The sequence below is a fragment of the Lepus europaeus genome, chromosome 10 (genome assembly GCF_033115175.1).
Source record: "Lepus europaeus isolate LE1 chromosome 10, mLepTim1.pri, whole genome shotgun sequence".
NCBI classification, from domain to species: Eukaryota; Metazoa; Chordata; class Mammalia; order Lagomorpha; family Leporidae; genus Lepus; species Lepus europaeus.
This window is the reverse complement of record NC_084836.1, coordinates 62,193,897-62,217,826: the sequence shown is the minus strand read 5'-3', so window position 1 is coordinate 62,217,826 and position 23,930 is coordinate 62,193,897. Positions and strand designations below refer to the sequence as shown.

General features: G+C 45.4%; 1 protein-coding gene across 1 annotated transcript in view; it reads right to left on the bottom strand.

Moving 5' to 3' along the window:
* The window catches only part of LRIG3 (leucine rich repeats and immunoglobulin like domains 3), a 48,920-nt gene extending 26,409 nt beyond the window's left edge, over window positions 1–22,511 (bottom strand). The window contains exons 1-3 of the mRNA XM_062203324.1: window positions 22,300–22,511; window positions 16,684–16,755; window positions 16,414–16,488 (exon numbers count right to left, since the gene is read on the bottom strand). Of these exons, the coding sequence (XP_062059308.1) occupies window positions 16,414–16,488; window positions 16,684–16,755; window positions 22,300–22,511 (359 nt within the window). The remainder of the gene's footprint in view (window positions 1–16,413; window positions 16,489–16,683; window positions 16,756–22,299) is intronic.
* Between the last annotated feature and the right edge of the window lie 1,419 nt (window positions 22,512–23,930).

Below are 23,930 nucleotides of genomic sequence, written 5' to 3'. Positions count from 1 at the left end.
AGATAAAAATAAACTGTGTCTTTTCCAGATAATTAAGAAGTTTCATTAAAAGAACACATGTTCAGACTGGTCCACTGGTTCTGTGGACTTCAAAGAATAGAGCCAACTGAGGAGACCTGTGCAAAGAGACAGATTCTTGATTAGGAATTAATGATACTAGCCAGCAGCAAGCCACGGTGTGAGCAGCAGAGAGTCGGTTTTTTCCGCTAAAAGCCGAGTCAACATAAAATACAATTATCTTTTGGATTGCAAACCGGACCAAGGAGGCTCACACACAGAATTTTAATAGAGGTCCTACAATAATCAGGACCCTATTCATGTGCCAGCTCTAACACATGTTAAAAATGAAACAAGAAATATGGGTCAAAAGCCCATTCACACCACGTACAAAACAACCTTCTTTGATCCCCAACTGTGAATTTAATTTAGCCCTCTATGTAAACAAATGTAAAGGGGCATCCTGGAAGACAACAGGATAGAAATGGAAATAATTTAGGGGCAGGAAAAATTAGCTCTGTTTTGATTCAGTAAAATTTTTGAAGTTTTCTCCACCACTCTTCAGAGGCAGAAGCAGCCCAGGGCCTTTGTCACCTAACAGACCTCCATCATGATTGAGCTCTGAGCCTTCCGATACCTGCCTGAGCTCATGATTCACTACCAAGCGAAGGCAATATAATTCATCTTTGGCTCCCTGGAACTCCTGGTGCAATGGATGGATTCAAGACTCTGATGTGAATCATCTTGAGTAGCTTCTCACACGTTTTCATGATGCAAACCCACACCAGAAACCAGCATGCTCCTTAAGAATTGCTGGCCTGGAAAACCAAAGCTAAAATTGTTATACTCTATACTAGTCAACCTGCTAAAAGGAAGGCCTCTTGGATACAAGAACTCAAATTATGGTTCTCCAGAGTGGAAATTTTCATTGCATTCTTGGTTTCACGCCTGAAAGTACTACACTTTGTGAACCTTGATTTCTGTGCACCTGTAAATAAATAAATAAATAAATGGAGGGCAATGGAGTGGGATCTCCAGCTTTCTGGGAAGTTGTGATTCTAGACTTCGATGATAAACACTGCAAATGACCAGAAATGTGCTACCAAGGCTTCAACGACAGTATACTGTAAAAACCACAGACTATTCTCAAGCCTTGTCTCTCTTGGTTGGGTGTGTGCGTTGGGGGGTGGAGGGGGAGTGGCAGGGGTGGGAGGAAGGTTCATTCACCTTTCTCCTTATGTTGCTGTTCCAATGCCTTGCTGCCCAGCCAATCATCTTCTTGGTACACGCTTATTCTTCTGGGCTGTATCATCTACTAGCTTTCCAAGAAACCATGCATAAAAGGTGCTTCTCCCCTCCCACATTTGGAAATATCTTTATAGGACTGATAGTTCGGGCGTGCATAGCATTTAGATTAGGAATACTTTCCCTGGGGATTTGGAAGACACCTTTTCAGTGTATCATTCATACATGGACGTAAGCGAGGAGTCAGAGCCGTTCTGATTCTCTGTCTCACTGTTGCTCAAGCTTAAGCACATATCAGAATTAGGGTTGGGAAGGGGTGGGAGGTGCAGGCATTTGGCCTGGTGGTTAAGATTACAGTTAAGACACCCCCGTGTGAGGCAGGCATTGCGCAGTGGGTTAAGCCGCTGTGTGGGATGCCCGTATCCCATACTGAAGACCCGGCTACTCCGTGCTTCCAAGCCAGCTCCCAGTTAATTTGCCTCAGAGGCATTTGGGTTCCTACCACCCACAGGGGAGACCAGGATGGAATTCCTGACGCCTGGCTTCAGTCTTCCAGCTTTCGCTGTTGTAGCCATTTGGGGAGTGAACCAGCAGATGGGAGTTCTGTGTTTCAAATAAAATGTTAGAATAGAAATGGCTCTAAAAAATAAAAGCATGGGAACAGCAGGGACTCCCTGAAGCACAGACAACCGAGTCCCACACTCTAAGTTTCTGTTTCAGCGGCTGCAGGGCAGCATCTGAGAATCTGCATATTTATCAAGTTCCCAGGGATCCCAGTCCATATTTCTGCGGCTGTAACAACAGCCGAGAGGGAAGGAACAAAGTTTCCCAGGCTCCTGGTTTTCAGAGCTTGGGATGGCACCAGCACATAGTGAGGGGCCTCCTCCTGTATCCTAACAGGACAGAGGGCATTAAGCAGCGAGATGGAGCAAGCATGTGTGTTCGTGTCTTACTCTTCTCACAGAGCTACTGGGCCCATCACGGGGACCCCTCTTAATGACCTCATGAATGCCCATTACCTCTCGAAGTCCCTACCTCCAAATGCCATTGACACGATACTGGGCAGTAGGTTTGCAATACATAAACTTTTGAGGACACATTCAAATCACAGCACCAGGTTATGAGTGCTGCTGGGAGCACACTAGGAAAACTACTGCTGATCCGCATAGGCAAACTCATCAGAGAGGTGGCGGAGGGGGGTGGAGGAGGAGGGAGGGAGAGGGAGAGAGAAGACGGAGCTCCTTCATCAGTGCCCACAATGGCCAGCCCAAAGCCAGAGACTCAATCCAGGTCTCCCATACTGGGGGCAGGACCCAATTATCTGAGCCATCATCACTGCCTTCCAGGGTCTGCATCAGCAGGAAGGTGGAGTCAAGATCGGAGCTGGGTATCAAACCAGGTACTCTAATGTGGACACCCACGTCCTAACCCCTAGGCTAAACTCCCCCTCTCAGAGCTTCTTCTACTCCTGGTGTTTTGCAACGCTCCTTGCCTGGGTTCTTGTTCTGGGTAGGTCCTTTCAATCTAGAAGTGTGTACTCCTGGTGGTGCAAATGCGGTTTTGTATCTTTGACAATTTTTTGTCTACAGATCTCTTTGTGGAATTCCAGTTACACAGGGTTAGACCTGCTACCTGATCTATTTCCTCTTTTTCCCCCCCGCTTCTCCCGTTCTGCATCCCTGTCTTTCATCTCTTCTGAGAAACTTCTTCAACATTTCCATTATTCTGCAAGTGCCTGCTATATGTTCAACTTATTTTCTGAATACTCATGTTCTACAGCACTTTCCTAGCTTTGTACACAGCTTCTTTGCCTTTCACTGCAAAGAGATGAGATTTGCTGTGAAGTTTCCTTCCCCTTCCATTGTCTCCAATTCCCTTTTCTCATTTGCTTCAGATTCTGACTTTACTGTCAGAAACTTCTTAACGTCTGCTGATTGCTGGCTTTTCATTCATAGTTAATAAAAAGCAGCACTCGGAAGGGTTTCAGGGCTGTGTGTGACAAGAGCTTGCTGGGTGGTGCGTCTCAGTACAGAAGACTGTGAGAAGCCCTACGACTTCAGAAAGAGACAGCCTCCTATCAGTTTCTGTGGGTCCTAGCTCTCAAATCCTGCCATTTCCAATCTGTTCCCATCTGGAAAAGTGAACAGGGCAATACATCAAATCTGATACCACCCGCTCTGAGCTTGACGCCCCTGATTTCAGAAGATGCTGTCTTTAATCCCCCATGCCCTGCATGGCTGGGCCCCTGTGTCTTGGATTCCAGGCTTTGCATTTAAGATGTCTCCCCAAAAATAAACGTGCAGTCTTCTATGCCAGTGGGAGGGCAGGCACTGGGCATCTGGGTTTTAGAAGAGGAAGCCGGAGGTCTGATGACTCTTAAACAGAGTGTTAACTGATCCCCTATTTTCGGTCCTTCTCCACGCCCCGGTTTTATAGGCTCGGAATTTCGGAATCACTCTCAGCTTTCACAGTGTGCACACACACAAAACTTGCTTTTCAGGGGAATCAATTCCACTTTCTCCCTCTTTCAAGTCAGTTACAATTTATCCATTTGCCTGCAAAATTTTTATGGCATCTTTCATTTGTATTGTATCCTCTCTTTGTTCTCTATTTTCTCTTTGTTCCCCTTGGCATGCATTTTTTTATTCCTTTACTTTCATTTTAACAGGGGTCAGAGTCACATGAAGGCAATCAGTGTACCATGCTTAATAGGAAGCCTTCCACAGAAATTCAATCGATGAATAAACCAAGTTTTCTTTAGAAACCAAAACAAACAAGCCTTCCCTCAAAAAAAGCTACTGTCATTTTTCTTAATTAAAAATCCAACTTAGATTTGTATAAGATATTCGACCAAGAAATTAGCATATATGAAACAATTTCCGCTTGATAAGTTCAAACCTGAAGATACGACATCATTATTCTGAACCCTGACTTAATCACACTGTACAGAAGGGCTGATTTTGTAGGAATATCAGGCTAATTAGTTCCATTTTAGTTTCTTAGATACAGTTTATGGTCCAATGAACTAGGGACATCACAAACATAGAATATCTTGATTTCACCCAATAATTTGTTGCCATGAATAAGACACGAAAAATGTGGTGATGATAATCAGACAGACAGGCAATTGCAAGCCCTTGTCTTTATTCACAGACTGGCACTGACTGTTAGGGGAGATGAGGGTGGCTGCTATGGCCCTGAGCTGTCAACATTTTGTAAGAACATAACAGAGACGTGAATGGCCAAGTGCAAATGCCGCACAGTTGGAAGCGTAACTCATCTATCATTTATATCACCACCCCAAACTCACTGTGCTAAACTCATGTTCTAAGAGCGAGGTGAGAATGGAGCTGGGATAAGGCAGTGCCCTGGATTTTTGATCAACCATGTTTACAAACCCTATTTGAAAACAATTCTTATGAAAATGACAACAGATTGAAGGGTCTCAGCTGACCACAAACTCAGTAGGAGCCAATATTACAACGTGGAGCTTAAAATGCTAACACAACCTTAAGCTCCATGAAAGAAGAAAGATGGTCCCACCACATGGTTCATAAGTCAGACCACATCTCAAGTATCTTGTCCTGGGTACTGCACACTTGATGTGTGTTTTGAAGGAGAGGACTTTAAGGGTTTACACCTACACTCTTAGGGGTTTAAACCTGAACCATCCAGTACAACAGCCACTGGCTATGAGGAACCATTTAAATTTAAATTAAATTAAAAGTGCAATTCCTCAGTCACACTAGCCATATTTCATGTGGTCAATACACACATGTCTCGTGGCCACCAGAGTGGACAACAGAGACACGGATCATTTCTAATGGTGCAGAAAGTTACTGGAAAGCCCTGGCCTAGACCCCTCGTTACACAAGAAATGGGAATGAGAATGTAATCCAAGGGTAGAGAAGGCTTTGGGAGAGCCTTACAGTGTAAAATGTCCAAGTATCATTAGCAGGAAAGAGAAGGGAGCCGTTTTCCCCAGCCCAGGTAGAGGCTATAGCAGGGCAGAGGTCAGTTTAACATGCGAGCCCTAGCAATCATGCTCTGGAATTAGTCACTATGATAAACCTCCTCCCCACAAATGAGCTCTTGTCCCCTGCAAGTGCTTAAGGGGAGGGAGGCTAGATGACTTCCTTTCCAGGGAATTGCTCAATAAGCAAAAAAAAAAAAAAAAGAAAGAAAAGAAAGAAAGAAAAAAAAGTCTCTTCCGATTCCAAGTCACTAGGGCCGCACAAAGACATGCAAAGCTAAGAGAAGACGGGTTATAACCAGCGATACAATACAGTGAACCATTTCTAACTCCTTTCACCTTTTCCATGATACACGGGGACTGTGCTGAGGAAAGAATGATAAGCCTGAAGGAGAATCACAGTGAGACAGATTTATGCCATCCGATGAACTGACTCCTTGCCGAAGTCAGTAAACATCCATTCACCTTATTTCCCCCTCTGTGCTAGACCAATACCCTCTGTGGAATCAAACACCAATCAGTGAATGAGTAGTCTGCTAAAGTTAAAAGCATCGTATTTGCCTAGAAAAACAAAAGTATGCTCATTTTGATTCTGTTCTACAATATATTTTTTAAATTTTTTTTTTAATCTCTCCGCTATTGCAATGTCTACTCTTTTATCAAATAGTCACGCTTTTCAGTTGTCCATTTGTGATTCTTTGGTGTCTGTTTCCCCCACCCCACTGAAATCATGGCTGTTGTGCTCCCATTGTAGCCCTGGCATGTGGTAGATACTCTGTACATGTTTGCTGGAAGAATAAGTGAATGAATGGCTTAGTCCAAAATTACCTGTGTGGTTAACTTTTCTGTTCCTCTCCCTCTCCCCCCATAGACTCACAACATCATTTTAATTCAAGAAACCTGATTTTTTTTTCCAACGTAACAATTTTGAATTTTACTGAATGACCCACTGATCAATTGGCTGTGTTTTTTATGTCCATAAAGTTGATCCTCTCCGTATTGAACTTGACCTTCCCAGACACAGCTTGCTACAAAAACTCCTGTATTAGCAGTGTTTATCCTGAACCTATACCATTTTCTCAATCCCTCCTCCAACTTCACTGTAGCCATTTTGATTGCTGCTTTGAAGTAGGAGGTACCCCTGCTGGCAAGAGGCTTCTCTATGCCAAGTGAGGCGTGTTCTGCCAAGACAGACGAAACAGTAAAGCTGCAGCCAATTGCTTTTCATGATTGCCATGGCAAGATTCAACATGTATCTCTGTCCTGGCTTAGTTACTTTCCCTCCTTCTCTTTCTTATTTTCATTTCTCTGCTGCCTTCCATAGGCTAGAGGCTTAGGGATGTAGATTGGTAGAGACCAAAACAGTGGAACAGAGATCCAACCAGTTACCACCTACCTCTTCTTTCTTTGGCACAAAGTTGCTTTCAAAACATGAAAGGAAAGACAATTATAAACACTTCCTCTGGAGCACTTAAATCACCTGCATGTCTGTCTTGCTCCTCTCCCTCTGTCTTCAGCCAGCAGATAGAGCTGTCTCTAGAGTGGGCTGCAAAGCAAACTGAAAAATGCAGGCAATATGCATGCTTCAAGCACCACCCAACATGGGATACATGGTTAGACTGTCAGTGTTACTGTGCATGAGCAATAGCAACTGTTTTCTATAACAATACAAATATACTGGGGCCTATGCTATGGCATAGAGGGAAAAGCCGCCACCTGCAGTGCCAGCATCCCATATGGGCACCAGTTCAAGTCCTGGCTGCTCCACTTCTGATCCAGCTCTCTGCTATGACCTAAGAAAGCAGTAGAAGATGGCCCAAGTCCTTGGGCCCCTGCACCCATGCGGGAGACCCAGAGGAAGCTCCTGGCTTTGGATCAGCACAACTCCAGCTGTTGCATCCACCTGGGGAATGAGCCTGCAGATGGAAGACTTTCTCTTTCTCTCTCTCTCTCCCTCTGCCTCTCTGTAACTCTGCCTTTCAAAAGCTTACAGTCAGGGCAGTCAAGGTCTGATTGAATTCGAGCGGGAGAAGGAGCATTCCAGGCAGGGGGAAATGTTTATGCCAAGGGACCCCTTGGGCAGAGTCAACCTGGCTCACACTTGGGTCTGAAGGCTTATTCCAGAAAACGCTGGCCGGGAAAGAGGACAAAGATCATGCAGAGCACTGCACGTCTTGAGAAGGAGTTTGCTCTTGACCTCAGAGCAATGGGGAACTACTGGAGGGTTGAAAGGGCCATGTAATGATCACAAACTTGTTTTTCAAACAGTCACTCTACGTGGAGAATTCAAAAACCTAGCAAGCTTGTATACTGGGCGCCAGTTTATGATAGAATATGAACATAAACTTACAGAATGTTTGTCACAAATTCAGCTCTCTGTACAATAAACTCTCTTTCATGCGCAAGTCACATGCAAACATTTTAAAATCCAACAAAAGGATACACTTTATCATATTAAGATGTTCAAGTGTGTTTCTTAAGCTTCTTTCTACTGAACACAATCACAGGATGCATGGACCACTGACAGCTGTAGCTCTCTAATGAAGACATGAACCCATTCATCCCCGTCACAACAGCATGTATTTTGGGATGAATTCCGTGCTTAACGTGGTCAAATTTCATGGGTTCTACTACACCCAGATGTGGGTAAGGATGGGATATGGTTTGTGTCCACTTAATCAAAACAAAGCTCTCTGATGCTCCCAGCAACTTTAAGTTCTAATTTTGGCTAAAGCTGTTCTGACTCCCTTAATTAATATGACAAACCAGTAACCTCTTCTCAAATATTGACTTATAAAGGTTTTGGTTTAAAAAAAAATGCTAACAACTACTTGAGCTTCACTACATACTTACAAAATTACTCAGACACATCATCAGTTGAATACATACATAGTGTTTGCTTTCCCTGTTGCTGTCTCTGAGCTGAGATCCTACTCAAATATCATTATTTTTTAAAAAATGCACTTATTTGAAAGATAGAATGAGTGAAGAGAGGGACAGAGAGAGAGAGAGAGAGAGAGAGAGAAGGGGGGAGATAGAGATTCACCTTCCACTTACTGGTTCACCCCCTGAAAGGCCACAATGGCCAGGGCTGGGCCAGGAAGAAGCCAGGAACCGGGAACTCCATCCTGGTCTCCCACATGGATGGCAAGAGGCCCATGTACCTGGGCCATCACCCACTGCCTTCCCAGGTACCTTAGCAGGGAGCAGGATTGGAAACACAGCAGCTGCGATTGGAACCAGCACAACATCCCAAGATTGCAAACATCCCAAGAGGTGGCTTAACACGCTGCATCACAACACCAACCCTCAATATGGTTTTTAAAGTTCTAAATTTAGTTTGATGAATTATTTAAGTAAACTCAGTGGCATGCAGCCAGACAGCAGTCACTTCCATCAGCGTCTTTCACACTGATTTTTTTTTTAAATCATCTGATTTTTGGAATGTAATGAAAACGATGAGCTTATGAGTGAAATTCCCACTGAATACAGAGTTGCGTTCAGTATGTAAATAACAGAATACTACAGATGGCATTTCTGATCACTAGTTTACGCTGTTCAGCCAGTCAAGGCCCAGATGACTCCTACCCCAGGGCCCATTTCTCCAGGTGGGAAGCAGAAATGTGACCCTCATACCCAGTAGGGCTCCAAGCAGAGAATGGCCCCAGAGATCTATGACTGACAGGCATTTAGCAAGTTAGGGCTGTTAATTATCAAAGCTACATGACATTCCTTTCTGGAATTTGATTTTGAAAAGGAACACTATCTGGGAAAAGGGGGAAAACAGATTCTGGGATTAACTGAAATACAGTCATTTCATTCCCATTTTTTAAAAAAAGTCTTCAGGGGTCGGTGCTGTGGCATAGCATGTTAAGTCACTGTCTGCAGTGCTGGCATCCCATATGAGCGCACTGGTTTGAGTCCTAGCTGCTCCACTTCCGATCCAGCTCTCTGCTAATGCGCCTAGGAAAACAGTGGAAGACAGGCCAAGTCCTTGGGCCCCTGACTCACATGGGAGAACTGGAGGAGGCTCCTGGCTCCTGGCTTTGGCTTGGTCTAGCCTCAACTGTTGCAGTTATTTGGGGAGTGAAACAGCGGATGGAAGATCTCTCTCTCTTTCTCTCTCTAACTCTGCCTTTCAAGCAAATAAATAAATCTTTTTTTTTAAAAAAAAAAAAAAAAGGTCTTCAGTGACTCCCCAAACCTGCAAGCCACATAAACATGGAAGACCCCACATGCACTGACCCCTCCCAACTTCCTCCAGTCTTCTTCCTTCCCGACTTCCTGACATCTCCACACACCCTGAAACTGGACGGGCACACCCGAGGCCAACCCCCACCACACTGGGCAGCATGTGACACGGCCTATGGCTTCCCTGCCTGCCTTCCCCATTACTCAGAGTCCTGGGAGAACACAAGCCAGTCCTGTTTTCCTGATCCCTAGCACTTGGCAAAAAGGAGGTGCTATCCATGGCACAGAGAACAGCTTCAAATTCACCTTACGGACACACGAGCCCTCAGACCACCACTACTGTTCAATCACTGATGCTGAGAGTTCAGGTGCTTGCAGGCAGCTTTTTGAAGGGGGCAACAGTTTTTTCTGCTCATTCTCCCCAAACAAAGTGCTTTCCCCTCCTTCATTTACTGCTGTCAAGATAATGTTTCTGAGTCCCACCATCCTCCTGTGACCCTCCTGCACAAGAACCCACTCTGGCCCACTGGCTCCAGCCTCTGCTCCTCTACCAAGCCCACCAGGACTGTGAGGGGGTGGGGGCAGCTCACGCGCTTTGCAGCCCTTTTACATAGCTATGCCATTTGATACTGTACTGGAACCATTCGTGGATAGGTGGGCAGACATCTTATACAGATAAACAGAGTTAATTAAGTCTGTCTAAGGTCAGGTAGGTCATTAGGATGAGCCAGGACAAAGACCTCTGTGCCCCATTCTGTGCTCTGGCCTCTCTCTTACTGCACAAGGGCCCCTGAGATCTCTCTCACCCAGTAAGGTATGCAATGAGCATCTTCTATACGCTGCAGATGGAAACAGGCTTGCTGAGAGTTTAGCAAGACCAAAGTCCTACCCTGGAATGAGATGCCTGACAGATGCCACTAGGGACTACACCTGTTGCACCAGAGGGGAGTTGCAAAACTGAAAGAAAAGTCCCCATCCTCCCTGGAGTCTGAAGTTTGACAGTAGCTCCAGTCCATGCCACAGGCATTGCCTCATTGCTCACCACCCCATTCTGTTCTCTGTAGTATACAATGGGCCCTCGAGGGAGGGATGCGACTCTCATGTTTTCCTGTTTCCCCAAAACCCCCCCAAGAGGGGAGGAGACATAATGGGATGCAACCAGATGTCAGATCTCACGCGACACTGGGTCCCAGGGCCAGCAGATGGGGGAGAGCCACCTGTCACCCACACGCCCTTCCAGGTCCTGCAGGGAGACGCTCTGTGCAGATCACCACCCCTGGGCCACCTGCCTTCAGTGTGAGCACACACATGGCATCTGGGAGTGGGGGTATGTGTTCTGTCACTGTTACGGTTTTGTATTCTCCGTGTTGGGATCAAAAAGTGTGAAGGGCACAGGGGATGTGCAAAAAATCTGTATGTCTGAATCCCGAGGTCGCCCCAGTAGGCTGATACACTCCGTCTTAGAAAGACAAACGGGAGGCCGGCGCCGTGGCTTAACAGGCTAATCCTCCGCCTTGCGGCGCCAGCACACCGGGTTCTAGTCCCGGTTAGGGCGCCGGATTCTATCCCGGTTGCCCCTCTTCCAGGCCAGCTCTCTGCTATGGCCCGGGAAGGCAGTGGAGGATGGCCCAAGTGCTTGGGCCCTGCACCCCATGGGAGACCAGGAGAAGCACCTGGCTCCTGGCTTCGGATCAGCGCGGTGCACTGGCCGCAGCGGCCATTGGAGGGTGAACCAACAGCAAAAAGGAAGACCTTTCTCTCTGTCTCTCTCTCTCTCACTGTCCACTCTGCCTGTCCAAAAAAAAATTAAAAAATAAAATAAAATAAAAGATGTGAGCAAAAGTGAAAAAAAAAAAAAAAAAAGAAAGAAAGACAAACGGGAAAGGGGCTTTTATTCCCCCCACATGCACACACACTCCAGAGTGCACTCACCAGCCACGGTGGTGAGCTGGGCTTTTTCCCTTTCAATTATCACCGCTGTCATAATGTATTATTATTGTTTTATCAAGTATGGACAGTATGGACAGTTGAACCCAAGTGCAGCATAACACAGGTATACTGTCTCCATTGTCAATCTTTAGCTGCTGGTGTAGACTAAGGGTCTGATGTAGACTACAGAGCAGATCTGTCTAAATTATGCCAAGTGCATGCCACTGTTCCATAATCACTCCTTAATTCACACACTAATTAAGCGCTAACTGTATGCTATACACCTGCACGAAGTGCTGGGGAGAAGGAGTCAGCCACAGAGGTCACAACACAGAGAAAAACACAAACAAACGCATTTCGTTACTGGTTACTGTGTCACGGCGGATATACAGGTAGAATGTTCTGTCTGCAAAACACCTGTGTGGGACAGAAGTGCACTTCAGATTTCAGAGTTTTTGGGATTTTTGAATATTCACATAGACTTTAACATTTTGGAGTTTTGGTTTAGGGATGCCCAACCCATCCAAGGCAAGAGCTGGACAGGGCAGGTTTACAGGAGATGATCCCCCATCCGCTACCGCCGACAACCACCCTGCGCGCAGGCCCTGACTCAGCTTCCTCTTCCTACTGAGCCTTGCGTTGTCTGTCTCTGACCACTCACTCCTTCCCCACTAGCTCCCTCTCCCCTGCACACAGTCCTTCCGACAACAGCTCTCGTTTGTCTTTCTCTTTCCAAGAAAAGCTCAGCTCTGCGGGGGCAGAGATTCTTCTTTTGTTCCCTGATGAATCCTGACCCTAGAACAGTGCCCAGTGCCTGAGAGGAATTGGTAAATATTCACAGGCCCCAACCTCGTGAAAAGACCGGGCCAGAGCTCTCTAATCCTTTTAGCCTCCTCTGTTTGCCTTCATAGCATTCATCGTAACTCAAGTCATCTTGCAAAGTCCATTTACTTATCTGGTCTTTTCTCACCCCTCACTAGCATGCAAACGTCGTGATAAAAGGAAATGTGTCCACTTCTTCACTCCTGTGTCCCCTGCACTTGAAATAGAGGCTGGCACACAGCAGGCATTTGGTAAAATGTAGAGGAATGAATCGCTGGGGTCCTCACCATCATCTCATCGGCCCCCATTCACGGAGCACTGAGTGTGTGTGCGAGCTGGCTTTACCTGCACTTTCTCTCCAAATCTTGGCAATAGCCCTGGAGTTAGGCGCTCCATACTCTCATTTCAAAGGGGCACAATGACAGTATCTTGCCCAAGGACACAAGCCGAGGAAAGGCTACAGCCAGCCATCAGCTCCAGGCAACCTGACCTGAGATTTACTTTTAATCTCTCTCCTGACACGATGGGAGCTGCCTTGCAAACAGGACCACATTTGCTTCTGGGCTGCTGGGAGAGTCTAATTTGCAAACACCACATCTCAACTCTGAATCTCCTCAGAGGCTTCGCACTGGTAGAGCACATGTTGGGTTGGGGGGGAGAGGGGGTCCTACGAGCAAAAGTGGTGAATGTTAGTGACAACTTGTCTGGAAGGACGAACAATGTCATCCCTGGCAAAAGAACAGACTATGATGGACTTGAGATACACTCTACCTTTGATGTCAGAAATAAAAGAGAAACAGCTCATGTGATGATGAACTTGACAATATCGTAGTTCCAGAAATGTTTATGCAATACCTGGCCAGAACTGGCCGAGGACAGTGTGTTAAAAGGGATACTCCTGGGCCCATACAACCCCATGAACTTGCAATCTCTAGGGATGGGGTCAGGGGACCTATATTTGCAACAAGCACTGGGGGAGCCGCTGTGACAGCCACTGATCTAACACTTCTCAACTACAGGACATTGGGCAGGCTTCTGCAGGCTGGGCAGCACTCTATCAACCATCAGCATCAAGACTAAGACCCAACTAGCTCTATTTAATAACCAACAAGGCCTCTTTTTGTTAACAATAGTGTTGCATCACTCAGGGATTCAAAATTCTCTAACCCAGGACACAGTTTCAAACGTATCCATGGCTTGAGCTGGTCATGTCACATCACACGAAGTAGGAACTAGTACATCCGGGATAATCCGCTCGCTTCTGCTAGATCCACAGTTCTCCTGTAGACATGTTCACTCCAAAAATTATTCTGCTTCTTCTCTTAAATATATATCATCAAGGCAGAGTTAGGAAATAGCAAAAGAAAACTTTAAAAAACACATACAAACCATGCTTTGCTCCTCCTATGCCAGCTGACTTCTGAGCTAGTTCTAAGTGGCACTCAAAAGAACACAGGTCTATTCCTGCATTCCAGATGACCCTAAGATGGGTTGTATGGGGGCATGCAACCACCACCTTGGACATTTTGCCAGGATTCCCTGACATTATCAGAAGCAGAACCTTACTGAAATCATCTCTGGACATGGGGTGTGGCTGACCCTGTACTAGCTCCTGGTTGCTATAGTTATGAGAGGAGGTATAGTCTACTCTGCAACCAGCCCCAGCAGCTGGGAGAAGCCCCCATGGCCAGAATGACGGCAGCACAAGACACACACAAAGTTATCTTTTTTTTTTTTTTTTTTTGACAGGCAGAGTGGACAGTGAGAGAGAGAGAGACAGAGAGAAGGGTCTTCCTTTGCCGTTGGTTCACCCTCCAATGACTTAGGCCATCCTCCACTGCACTCCCGGGCCACAGCAGAGAGCTGGCCTGGAAGAGGGGCAACCGGGACAGAATCCGGTGCCCCGACCGGGACTAGAACCTGGTGTGCCGGTGCCACAAGGGAGAGGATTAGCCTGTTGAGCCACAGCGCCGGCTACTGTTACATCTCATGCTTAAGACTCCAACTAAAGCTGCTTTTCCTTAACATGGCTTTCAAATTATTCAACCAGTGCAAATCACATAGAAATGTGTTTTCTTGCACAAATTTAAGAACAAAATTCATAAAGATTAAGGAAAAAATAAACCCTTGATAACCTAAAGTTAAATAGTCTTGAGAACTACTTTGAAAGACACAGGATTTGACTGTGGCACTCCAGCAGGTTTCTGAGCTAGGTCATGTGGTTTCACAGATTCCTTCTGAAATTGCAGGAATGTATTTAAGAGCTGATTCTTGGCTCTGATGATTTCCAATGGCTTCTACATAGGAGAAAACGCTCTGCCCTACACAATGCAACATGAATTAATGGTACCAGAAACAAGGGTTGTGTACCACACGATCCAAGGAAGCCTGCAGGACAAATGGAAACATCTGTAGAAGAAAACAAGCAGAGTGGAAATTTTTTTTCAATGTATTTTGTAGGTATGAAAATGATTTTTCACTCTCCACACAGAATTAGCCAGCCCGACATATAGATTACTCTTCCCAGAGTCTTTGTAATCTAGGTAACAAATCGGATCTATCATTATACAAGATGAACAAAGCAATCACCAGTCAGATGTACTCCAACAAATTAAGGGGAAAGAAAGTGAAATTACTCAGGCTGATCTGACACACAGCACTGGCTAAAGTGAAACAAACAAAACTGCGTGCAGAAGAGTCCAAACGCTGAGGCTGTCTAACTTTCCAAATGTCATTCTAGCTCTCTAATGACAAGGTATAGTGTTAAAGGGTACAATCACTGGATTACTTCTTTCCAACAGACATTTCTGACTTTCTCACAAGTTCTGACGCCTCCAACTCTCTATACCAAGCAGAAGAACAGACGCTGCCCACTCCCTACCCGGTTTCCAAAAGTGCACCCCAGACACCCCCCGCCATGAAATCTGTGCCATGACCCACAAGGCGCTCTCGGATGTGCTGATGGAACCTGCCAATACTCAGGTCGACAGCGAAGCATAGTGGGGTGGATTTTAAAAGGCCCCATTGGTCAAACAAGAAAAGCTGAAGATGTTTAAGGTACCCAAATCAGTATCCCATTTAAACTCTAATATGCTAAGCCATTGTGAAAGACAAAGAAACAAGGTATTAATGCCAGCAGAAAAACATTTCTTAAATTCAGTGTTTATTTGTCAAATACCAACTGCTTTTTTTCTTTCATTCCTTTCTGTTTCTGATCTTTGGAAAAACCACATCAGTATCAAATGTCACTTAGTTCTTATTCAAACAGAGGAAAGCAGACACAGCGGCTGCACCCGTGACTTGGCTGACCTGGGCCCTCAGTAAAAACAAACCTCTATAAATCACCAGATGTAAGCAATTGTGTAGTGATCACTTTAATTAATTGAACAGCTTTCCTGAAATTCACTGTATAATTTCAACTCTCCCAACACCTTTCCCAGAAGCAACTAACAAGAGTGGGTTCTTTTCCTAAAGTTGTTTCAAGGAAGAAAACACTCAACTCCAGTAGCTTACAGATATTTTTTAATCATTCAGCATTCAGGTGATAGATTACTTAATTTTAGAAATCAAACTTTGGGCTGGCAAATGCTACGTGTAAATCCAAAAGTCAAAATTATCCCAAAAGCTATGGCAATACATAAATATATAAACACGTTACCTGGCTTGAAAACATAAAAGACCTTACATAATTTTCAATTGAATTTGAAAACTCATATTTGCAAAAGAACAAGCAGAGACTCTTCTGACTTCAATCATGTACTGAATTTTAGCTGCACAAAGCTGATGTTTTCCATTGCTGTTGCCGAACCTGCAGGCGCCATACTTAAAAGAGGATACTCCAATGGCTTATAACAAAGTCCTTTCCTGCTCACAAAACCACTCTGATCACTCACCACCAAGAACTACATAACACGGACTCCACAGATCCCATGCCAACCACTGAGCCATACCAGAATTAAAGTCCTCCTCTACAGAGCATAATCAAATACACGTCTCTCCGGGGGTGAAGGTGATTTGTTTGAATCTTTTGGCAATGAAAGCAAAGTGGAAAGTATGTTGCTCTAAGAATATTTGAAATTTAGGAGTAACAAAGCTGGAGGCTAGAGAAGAAGTGAATCAATTTAAAGAGCTCTTCTTAATAATACCCTGAAGGAAACACTCAAATTTTGCTTGTAAGATCTTTATGCTGGTTCAAGTAGAAGGACTGGCCCTGGCCCTACAAACATACATGCACAATTCTGCAAAATTCCACTTACAAGGAGAGAAGTGTAATATTGGCCGAGATTGGTCCTAGATTTGGAAAAGTCTCCAATTCATTGTTGTTGAGTTTCCTAGAATAAAAAAAAAAAAAAAAAAAAAAGGTAAGCAGCAATTCCTAGAGGTGAAAATTTTTTAAAAGAATTACTTAAAGATAACTTTCAAATTGAAAGCTGTAAGTAAAGTACTACAAACGTCCCTCACAGTGGACCAGCGTGAGGGGTAATACATTTTATGGAGAACTCAAGAAGAAAATAACCCAGACTCACACTTCTCGAAGGCTTTGAAGGTGGCTCATGGAACTTGCCTTGATGACAGATAATCTGTTGTGACTTAAGTCCCTACAAGAAAACAACAATAAAATTACAAATGCTCTCTTAAAATCACCATTGGTGCTCAGTGATATGCAAGTCACAGGGGGCTTATGAACCACTTCCAGCAACACTCATGACAACGGGAGGAATAACTGGTCCCTTCTGCCCACTCACAAGATGGCAACCAAAATGCCAAAGTCAAAAATACAACCTCCACGCACAAAGTTTGTTGAAGAGGCTGGCAGATTCGAATACTTGAAGCCCACAGACATTTTAAGAGCTGTTTTCTGGCACAGGGTGAACAGATCTTTTGTGAACTGGGCCCTTGGCTCCCATGCCTTCCCTCGCCCAGTCACTCCCTCCTTGACATGACGACATCATGGCTCAGGAACAGTGGCTCAGCAGGCAGGTTGCTGAACCCAAAGCCTCTAAGAAACTCCTTTATTATCAAAAAAAAGCAAACACCATGGTCCTTAATGCAGTCAGACAAAACAGGAATTGCTATTCAGGCACTCTGAATTAGCTTCTCTGGGTTAAAGCACCCGATTATTCAAAGTTTGTGCTTTCAGAAAGTAGAAAACAGCTGGAATCCTTGGCTTTCTTGCATTCAAAAACACCTCAGAATCTGTTAATATATCTATAACTGAGACCACATCAGCCTTCTAACAAAGTTAAGCGGACTGTACAGAAACTTACAATCATTAAAATCAAATTTCAGTGGCTTCTTACTCAAATACTCTAACTTAGTAGCAATTTCCACAGGGCATTGCTATTTAAAACAACAAACTGCTGCATTCATAATACTCAAGGCTAAAAAAGACATCTCAGCATTAACATGTGAAATATGGAACAAAACCTGTCCAATAGGCTTCGTTACCTTCCCTATACTGGTCAATACTCTGACTATGGGCCTTCAACATGGTGTGGTGTAATGAAAACGAAATGGCTGAAAGTAGCTGTTCAAAACCAGCTTAACAACCCGTCTGGCTTCCAGCTCCTCCATCAGAAGAAGTTAACTAACCCTTACTAAGTTAATCCTTATAACGTTTAAAATTAATAGTTTTAAATAATCAAAGGTTTACATAAGTTGATCGGAGAAGGCATGAAATCATTTCATGCTTCTGCATCTGTTACATGCATGAGTATCCCCCTCCCCCATCAGCAAAGGAGAGAAATCCCATCCAGAGGAAGCACAGTGTGGCTTGGTACTTGGGTTACTATTAGAAATCAGACATCCTTTCAGTCTTTTGAGTTTTTGTTTTGAGAATAAACCTAGATTTTTCTCTTTCACCTGGAAAAAAAAAATCTGCAAAGGTTTTATTTGAAATATGTTTGCCTAAAGACCTACCAGACAGTAACAGACATGAGTAGATTTGTTCTGGTAGAGTTATAACATGAAAAAAAAAAAATCTGGCACAGTCTTTAAACTATAAAAATCCTGCAATTACAACCACTGCTGTGCATGCTCACCACGCTGGCTGGAGCCAGACACTTTCCCTCACAGCTCAGCTCAAGTCCATCTGGAGTTCATCAAGGAAACCGTGAGCCCAACAACTCACGTTAGGATTCAAACAAAACCTGTGTGCTTTTAGCACCCCAGACAGTCACAGATTTCCCACATGGTTTTAAAAACAACCAAGGCAAAGAGTCCTTCACCTGGGAGGTGGCAGTCTCCCTTGGACCTGCATCCCCTGTTGTTCCAAGCTTTCACAGAAAGGACACTGCCTGTCATTTACCTTTAACACAGGTGATTTTCCTCTTAATTACAAAAACCGAAAACCACACTCCTCACTTCACTGTAAGGATTATTTCACAGGGCAATCCTGGGAGAAAGGAGACTGCTAGCGCTTAGCTTCTCTTCAGCCAGTAATGGGATGAGATCTCCCAACAAAAGACCTTTAAAATCAGATACTGCCTTCAGAGACCACTCATTCCTGATCCAGAAGCAGGAGCTGGCAACCTTAAATATTTCAGTTATTGCAACACACTTCCATTCTTGAGTTTTGTGTGCTATTAAAACCACATTATATGTGGGAGCAAGAAAGGAAGAAAGAAAGAGAGAAAGAAAATCACTCTTAAGTGACTTATACTGCTAAATACTTAAAGCAGTGAAACTTTTAATGTACCTAAATTTAGATTTAATACAGTTTACATTTCAGAAATAATTACTTTCCAGTTAAAGGATGTCATAGTTTCCTAATCTTCCTTATATTGTTTTTATGGCTAGACCATTACAGAGAGAGTCAAGTTGTACAAATGCCCATGTCTTCTTAAATCCAGAATATAACACATTCAGTGAAGGTGATTCTTATTGTTTAGATTTCTATTAATGAACATCATCCCTGGAAACTTTTTTAAAAACGTTTCTGTAGTAAAGTTAATAAACGAAAAAGATGGTGAGATAGGGAGGTGGTAGCTAGTTATCCAGAATTCAGCTGGTCAAATACATGGAAACAGAACTCTTTTCTATATGATAGAGAAAAGTCTTTCTTCCTGCCTATTTGCAAGCAAAGAAACTTATATGAAAACAATTAATTTACAGCATTTGGTTTCAGCTATCGTTTTCTTCCTTTCAGCATTTGGCAATCTGACTTCCAAGTCAAATTTTGAAATGCAAATCCAGCATAGCTTCTTAATCAATCCCACTGGGGCCTGCAGAGCTGCTAATTCAGCAGAAATCTAGAAAGCTGAAAAACAAAAAAGCCAGGCTGTAGCTGTTTTAAGACAGTGATCCAAAGTGACTCATAAATCAGCCTGCGATGTTCAAGTTTTAGTCTGGAAAATATAGAAAAACAGCTGTGAAAACCATAGGGACTATTACCCCCCAACCCCCACCCCAAATGCTGGTATGGACCAGAAGATTTATAACACGCCAAGACTAAAGAAGTCACACCAGCCAAAATTACCTTTCAGACTTTTGCTCGAAGCCCCGTTGAGAATGCAAACGTTTCTGCGTGATAAAATAAATAATTCTGAAATTCCAGTGAGAATTTAATAATACTTGAAGCTCTCACTGGCAACTGAGCAACTTTTTTCCTCTTTTGGCTACATGATAGATTCTAACAAGCATTCCTCTTTAGGTTCAGAACTCTAGAAGTAAACCAAGCCTGCTTTTAAGGGCCGCTTGTAAGCAAGGCTTCAAATAGTTCCTGTTTTAAGAGGCACTTTCATTAGAGTGTTAGAGGTTACTTTTTGAAAGGAGAACTGAGTGCAGTGTTATTATTTTACAGCTCAAACTATTCAACTTTCACACATAGGGCTTCTATGGCAATAAATTACAACTGAATAAAGTGGAAAAAGGCATGCATGTTATCTATGTTTTTTTAAAACTTGCAATTTCAACAAGACAAGCAAAAGATAGACACTGAACTTTTTCTTAATAGTGCTTTCAGAAACTAGTCCAAAGACACACCTACTACTTTAATTATCTAAGAAAACAGAAAAGCAGATATGGGGGCGGGGTGGGGGGCAGTAGGTATTTTCTACTGATTTCTGAACTCTGAAACAGCCTGTTTAAGAGCTTTTCTAATTATGTAAAGGTAAGTAGCAGCTCCTTAGACCTCCTGTGGAAAACACCAAATAACAGAGAAGGTAGAACTGAGCTCCTGTTCCTTTCAAAGGTGGAGGAGACCTCCAGAGCTTTAGGCACAAACAAAAGAAACACAATAAAGGGCTTGGACCACATGGCTCGGTGACACCTACAAAGACGGTTAGAAGTCACTGAAGTACAAGAATGACAGAGCTGTTCAATGAGTGATCACAGCGGGGCTTCTGACAACAGGCTGAGCGCTTATTTATACAAGTGGAACTTATTTTCACATACATTTAAGGAATGTGGACTTGTATTGAGACAATTTACTGCTGGCGGAAATGTAATTAAAGACCGTGCTAACCAAATAAACTGTAATTTGTTTTTTAGTGTGCCACCAAATTATCTGCAAAACAAAATCCTAATTAGGTCAGCTACTTTTAAGACAAATGTCTAAACAGGTATCGAACCCCTTTTGGTTCAACCCAACTTGTAATCAGGGAAAAACTCAGTTTCTCAAAAAACATCTGAGTTTACAAATAGTATATTATTACAAATACTATATTGCAGACTGGCAGGACCCAGTGGGCCACCTGGCCGGGGGAACCAGGACAGTTAGATTGGCTGAATAATCCCAGCATTTCACAACACACCCCGGGAAGCTCGGTACTCTTTGCTGGTTCTCATCCCTCTGTTATTCATAGGTGTTCACCTCCAGTCATTCAAACGTTCAGTTCCATATGTTGTCAATAGAGCCATTCACAGCTCATGAATAAGGCAGCCTGACCTCCACGAGAGGCAATTGAATAGAATTAGCCACAACTAATTGAAAGTCTTCCTGCTCTGGGTTAAAGCCCTTATCTCCTTCTTCAATTGTAAGAAAAACGACTAAAGAAGACGTCTCGCGCTAGAAGATTACCTATCAACCCAATACCTCATTCTGCTTTCTTGTTAAACTAAGGTTTATTAACAACACCAAGAATATGCTGTCTGAACGTCAACAATTCTACAGTTGACAAACAGAAAGATGTACCCAAGCATGAGGATTTAAAAACACAATTTTCCTAAACTACAAAACCGAACCAGCACAGCATCTGGAGAACATTCTACCAGAACTGTCTAAGATCTGAAAACTTCCACTGTGATTTTGCTAGGCCCAAATCTAAAAGAGTAAGTCTGAACTGTAATTTTACATTTTCCAAAAACAAAACAAAACAAAACAGACTTTTTAAAAAATACAAATGTTGACTTTATAACATTTCACAGCACATCTCCAATGTTAACAAAACCGGGGGCCGGACGTGAGTAAGACACAGCGCCGCGGCTGCAGCCACACGGCTTGGTCCCCCCTTGTTGGCGGGGACCTCGGGGGTTCGGCCTCCACAGCTGAAATCCGCGAACTTCCGCCCCAGCAGCAGCCCTGGGCGCACTGGGAAGTTACGGAACACTTGGTGCTGAACAACCCGGTTCCTTCCTTTCCGTATCTACCGATCAGTCTTATCAATCAACTTCTCACCCGCAGGAGGATGCGTAACGACGCGGTCGGGTGGGGGTGCGGGGCTCGCACGCCAAGGCGAAGCACACACGGGTGCGCCCGCCACAGTTGGAACAGCGACCAAACTGTGCCAGGGGCTTCCCAGAGGAAAGGCGCGCGTTCAGCTGCCGATCGAGAACAGGAAAACGGGCCTGAGTCCGTAGGAAACCGAAGCTGAGCGGGCAGCCGCGCTCCCGAAGGGGCGAGGGCAAACTCCGGCCGCCCGCAGGTAGCCAGCTCTCCCGCTCCGCCCGGGCGCGGAACCCCCAGGCTCGCCCCGGGCCCCAAGCACATCCAAGTGGCCGGCTCTCCTCTCCACACCTAGGCGGCCCGCAGGGCGCTCGGAGAGGCCGCGACCCTTCCCGTTCCAGCTCCACGGAGCGCCGCTCGCGGCCCGGGCCCGCTGGAGCTGCCCGCGTGGAGAACGCTGCGCGCCAAGCCCCCAGCGACCCGGGGCCCTCGCCGCGTCCGACCTGCCCATCCCCTCCCGTCTGCGTCCAGTACTTACAGCCGAACGACCCAGGGCGGCAGCGGCTCGGGAGGGCGCGCCAGCCGCCGGCGGCTGCAGTCCAGCAGGTCCCCGAGGCAGCGGCAAGGCGCGGGACACGCGCGCTCGGCGGCCACCCCGGAGCGCGGCTCGGCCGGGCCCGCGCGCCCCAGCGCGGCGCACAGCAGCAGCCCCAGCGCGGCGGCGGGCGCGGGGAGCCTCGGCGTGCCCATGGCGGCCCCGCGGCGTCTGGTCGGCCCCGCGCTCCGCAGCCCGTGCGCTCTCGGGCCCGGCACGAACTTCCAGTCCAGCGATCGCCCGGGGACCCGGCCGCGTGCGCGCGCGCGCTCTCTCCTCGGCAAACTCCTGCTTTCACTGCCAGCCGCGAAGCCCTTTCATGCCCGCCGGCAGCCGGAGGGAGAGCCAAAGCCGAGCGGCCCACGGCGGTGGAGCTGCAGCCGCAGCGGCGCCCGCACGCCCGACTCCCTTCTGGCCCCCTACAGAAACTTTTTCGCCCCGTCCCCGCGGTGCTGCGCCAAGTCCCCGCGCGGCCGCGGCGCGAGGCGGGGCGGGCAGAGGCCGGCGCGCGCCCATTGGCTCCGCAGGCCGCGGCCGACCCCGCGGCCACGTGACAATAACAAGGCTGCAGCCCGGGCCGGCGCACGGGAGAAAGTGGGGCTGAGATTGCAGGAAATTCGCAGTTAGATTTTCCAGGCTCTCCAGCCAGAAGTCTGCACTACGTCCTGGGAAACATGTATCAGATGGAGTTGGGGGCGGGGGTGGGTGGGCAGGAGGGAATGAGCAAACCAGTGAGCAGATACTGGGCTACTTCTTGGACATAGAGGTATTTTTTTTTCCCTGTATCTTTTATTTAAGAAATACTTTTTCACATGTGCAATTAAAAACCAAGCAAGGATGACAGCACAGAGAACAGTGCAAGTCAACTCAGTTAAAATACATGCAAAAGCTCTAAATGCAAATGTGCTTCTAAAAGTCATAGAACTGCAAACCATGAGGTAGAGGTATTTAGGGCAACTTCAAGGGGCTCCCGTTCAATTCGCTGTTACCAGGAACCCTTTCGGTTCCAAACTATGGGAATGTATACATTATTCCACCATTCACAGATGAAACAGTGGTTTCAATGGGAATATAATTGTTTTAATATTCATAAGGCAGTGTAGGGTTTTTTGTAGGCACCAAAATTAAGAACAATAATCATGTGCAAAATTCGTGGATTTGGAGACGATATATTGAATTACAAATAGTTTTGGTGCATTGGATGGAGTGGGGATGAAATGACCTTTTCCTGGAGTATGATGGTAATGGTGGGTTCCAGGCACTAGCTAGGAATAATGAGAACAGGCACAGTACTATCGCAAAGCAAAATGAACACTAGGACTTTGCAGGAAAAACGTAGTGGGTGCACTTTGGTCCACCTGGGCTTTGAGTGATAGCAAATCTTGATTCTCAGCCTAGCGGGGACAGGCATGGGTTGAGGCCGCAGGACTTCCCAAGTGAGAAATGTGTCCTGACTTAACTCGGGAGCGATTGGGACACTGGCGGCTGCGATGATGGAGACTTCAGAGTTCCTGTGTGAATGCCCTCCTCTGAGTAAAGAAATCCACCCGGAGCAGGCAAGAGATGGCAGGAAA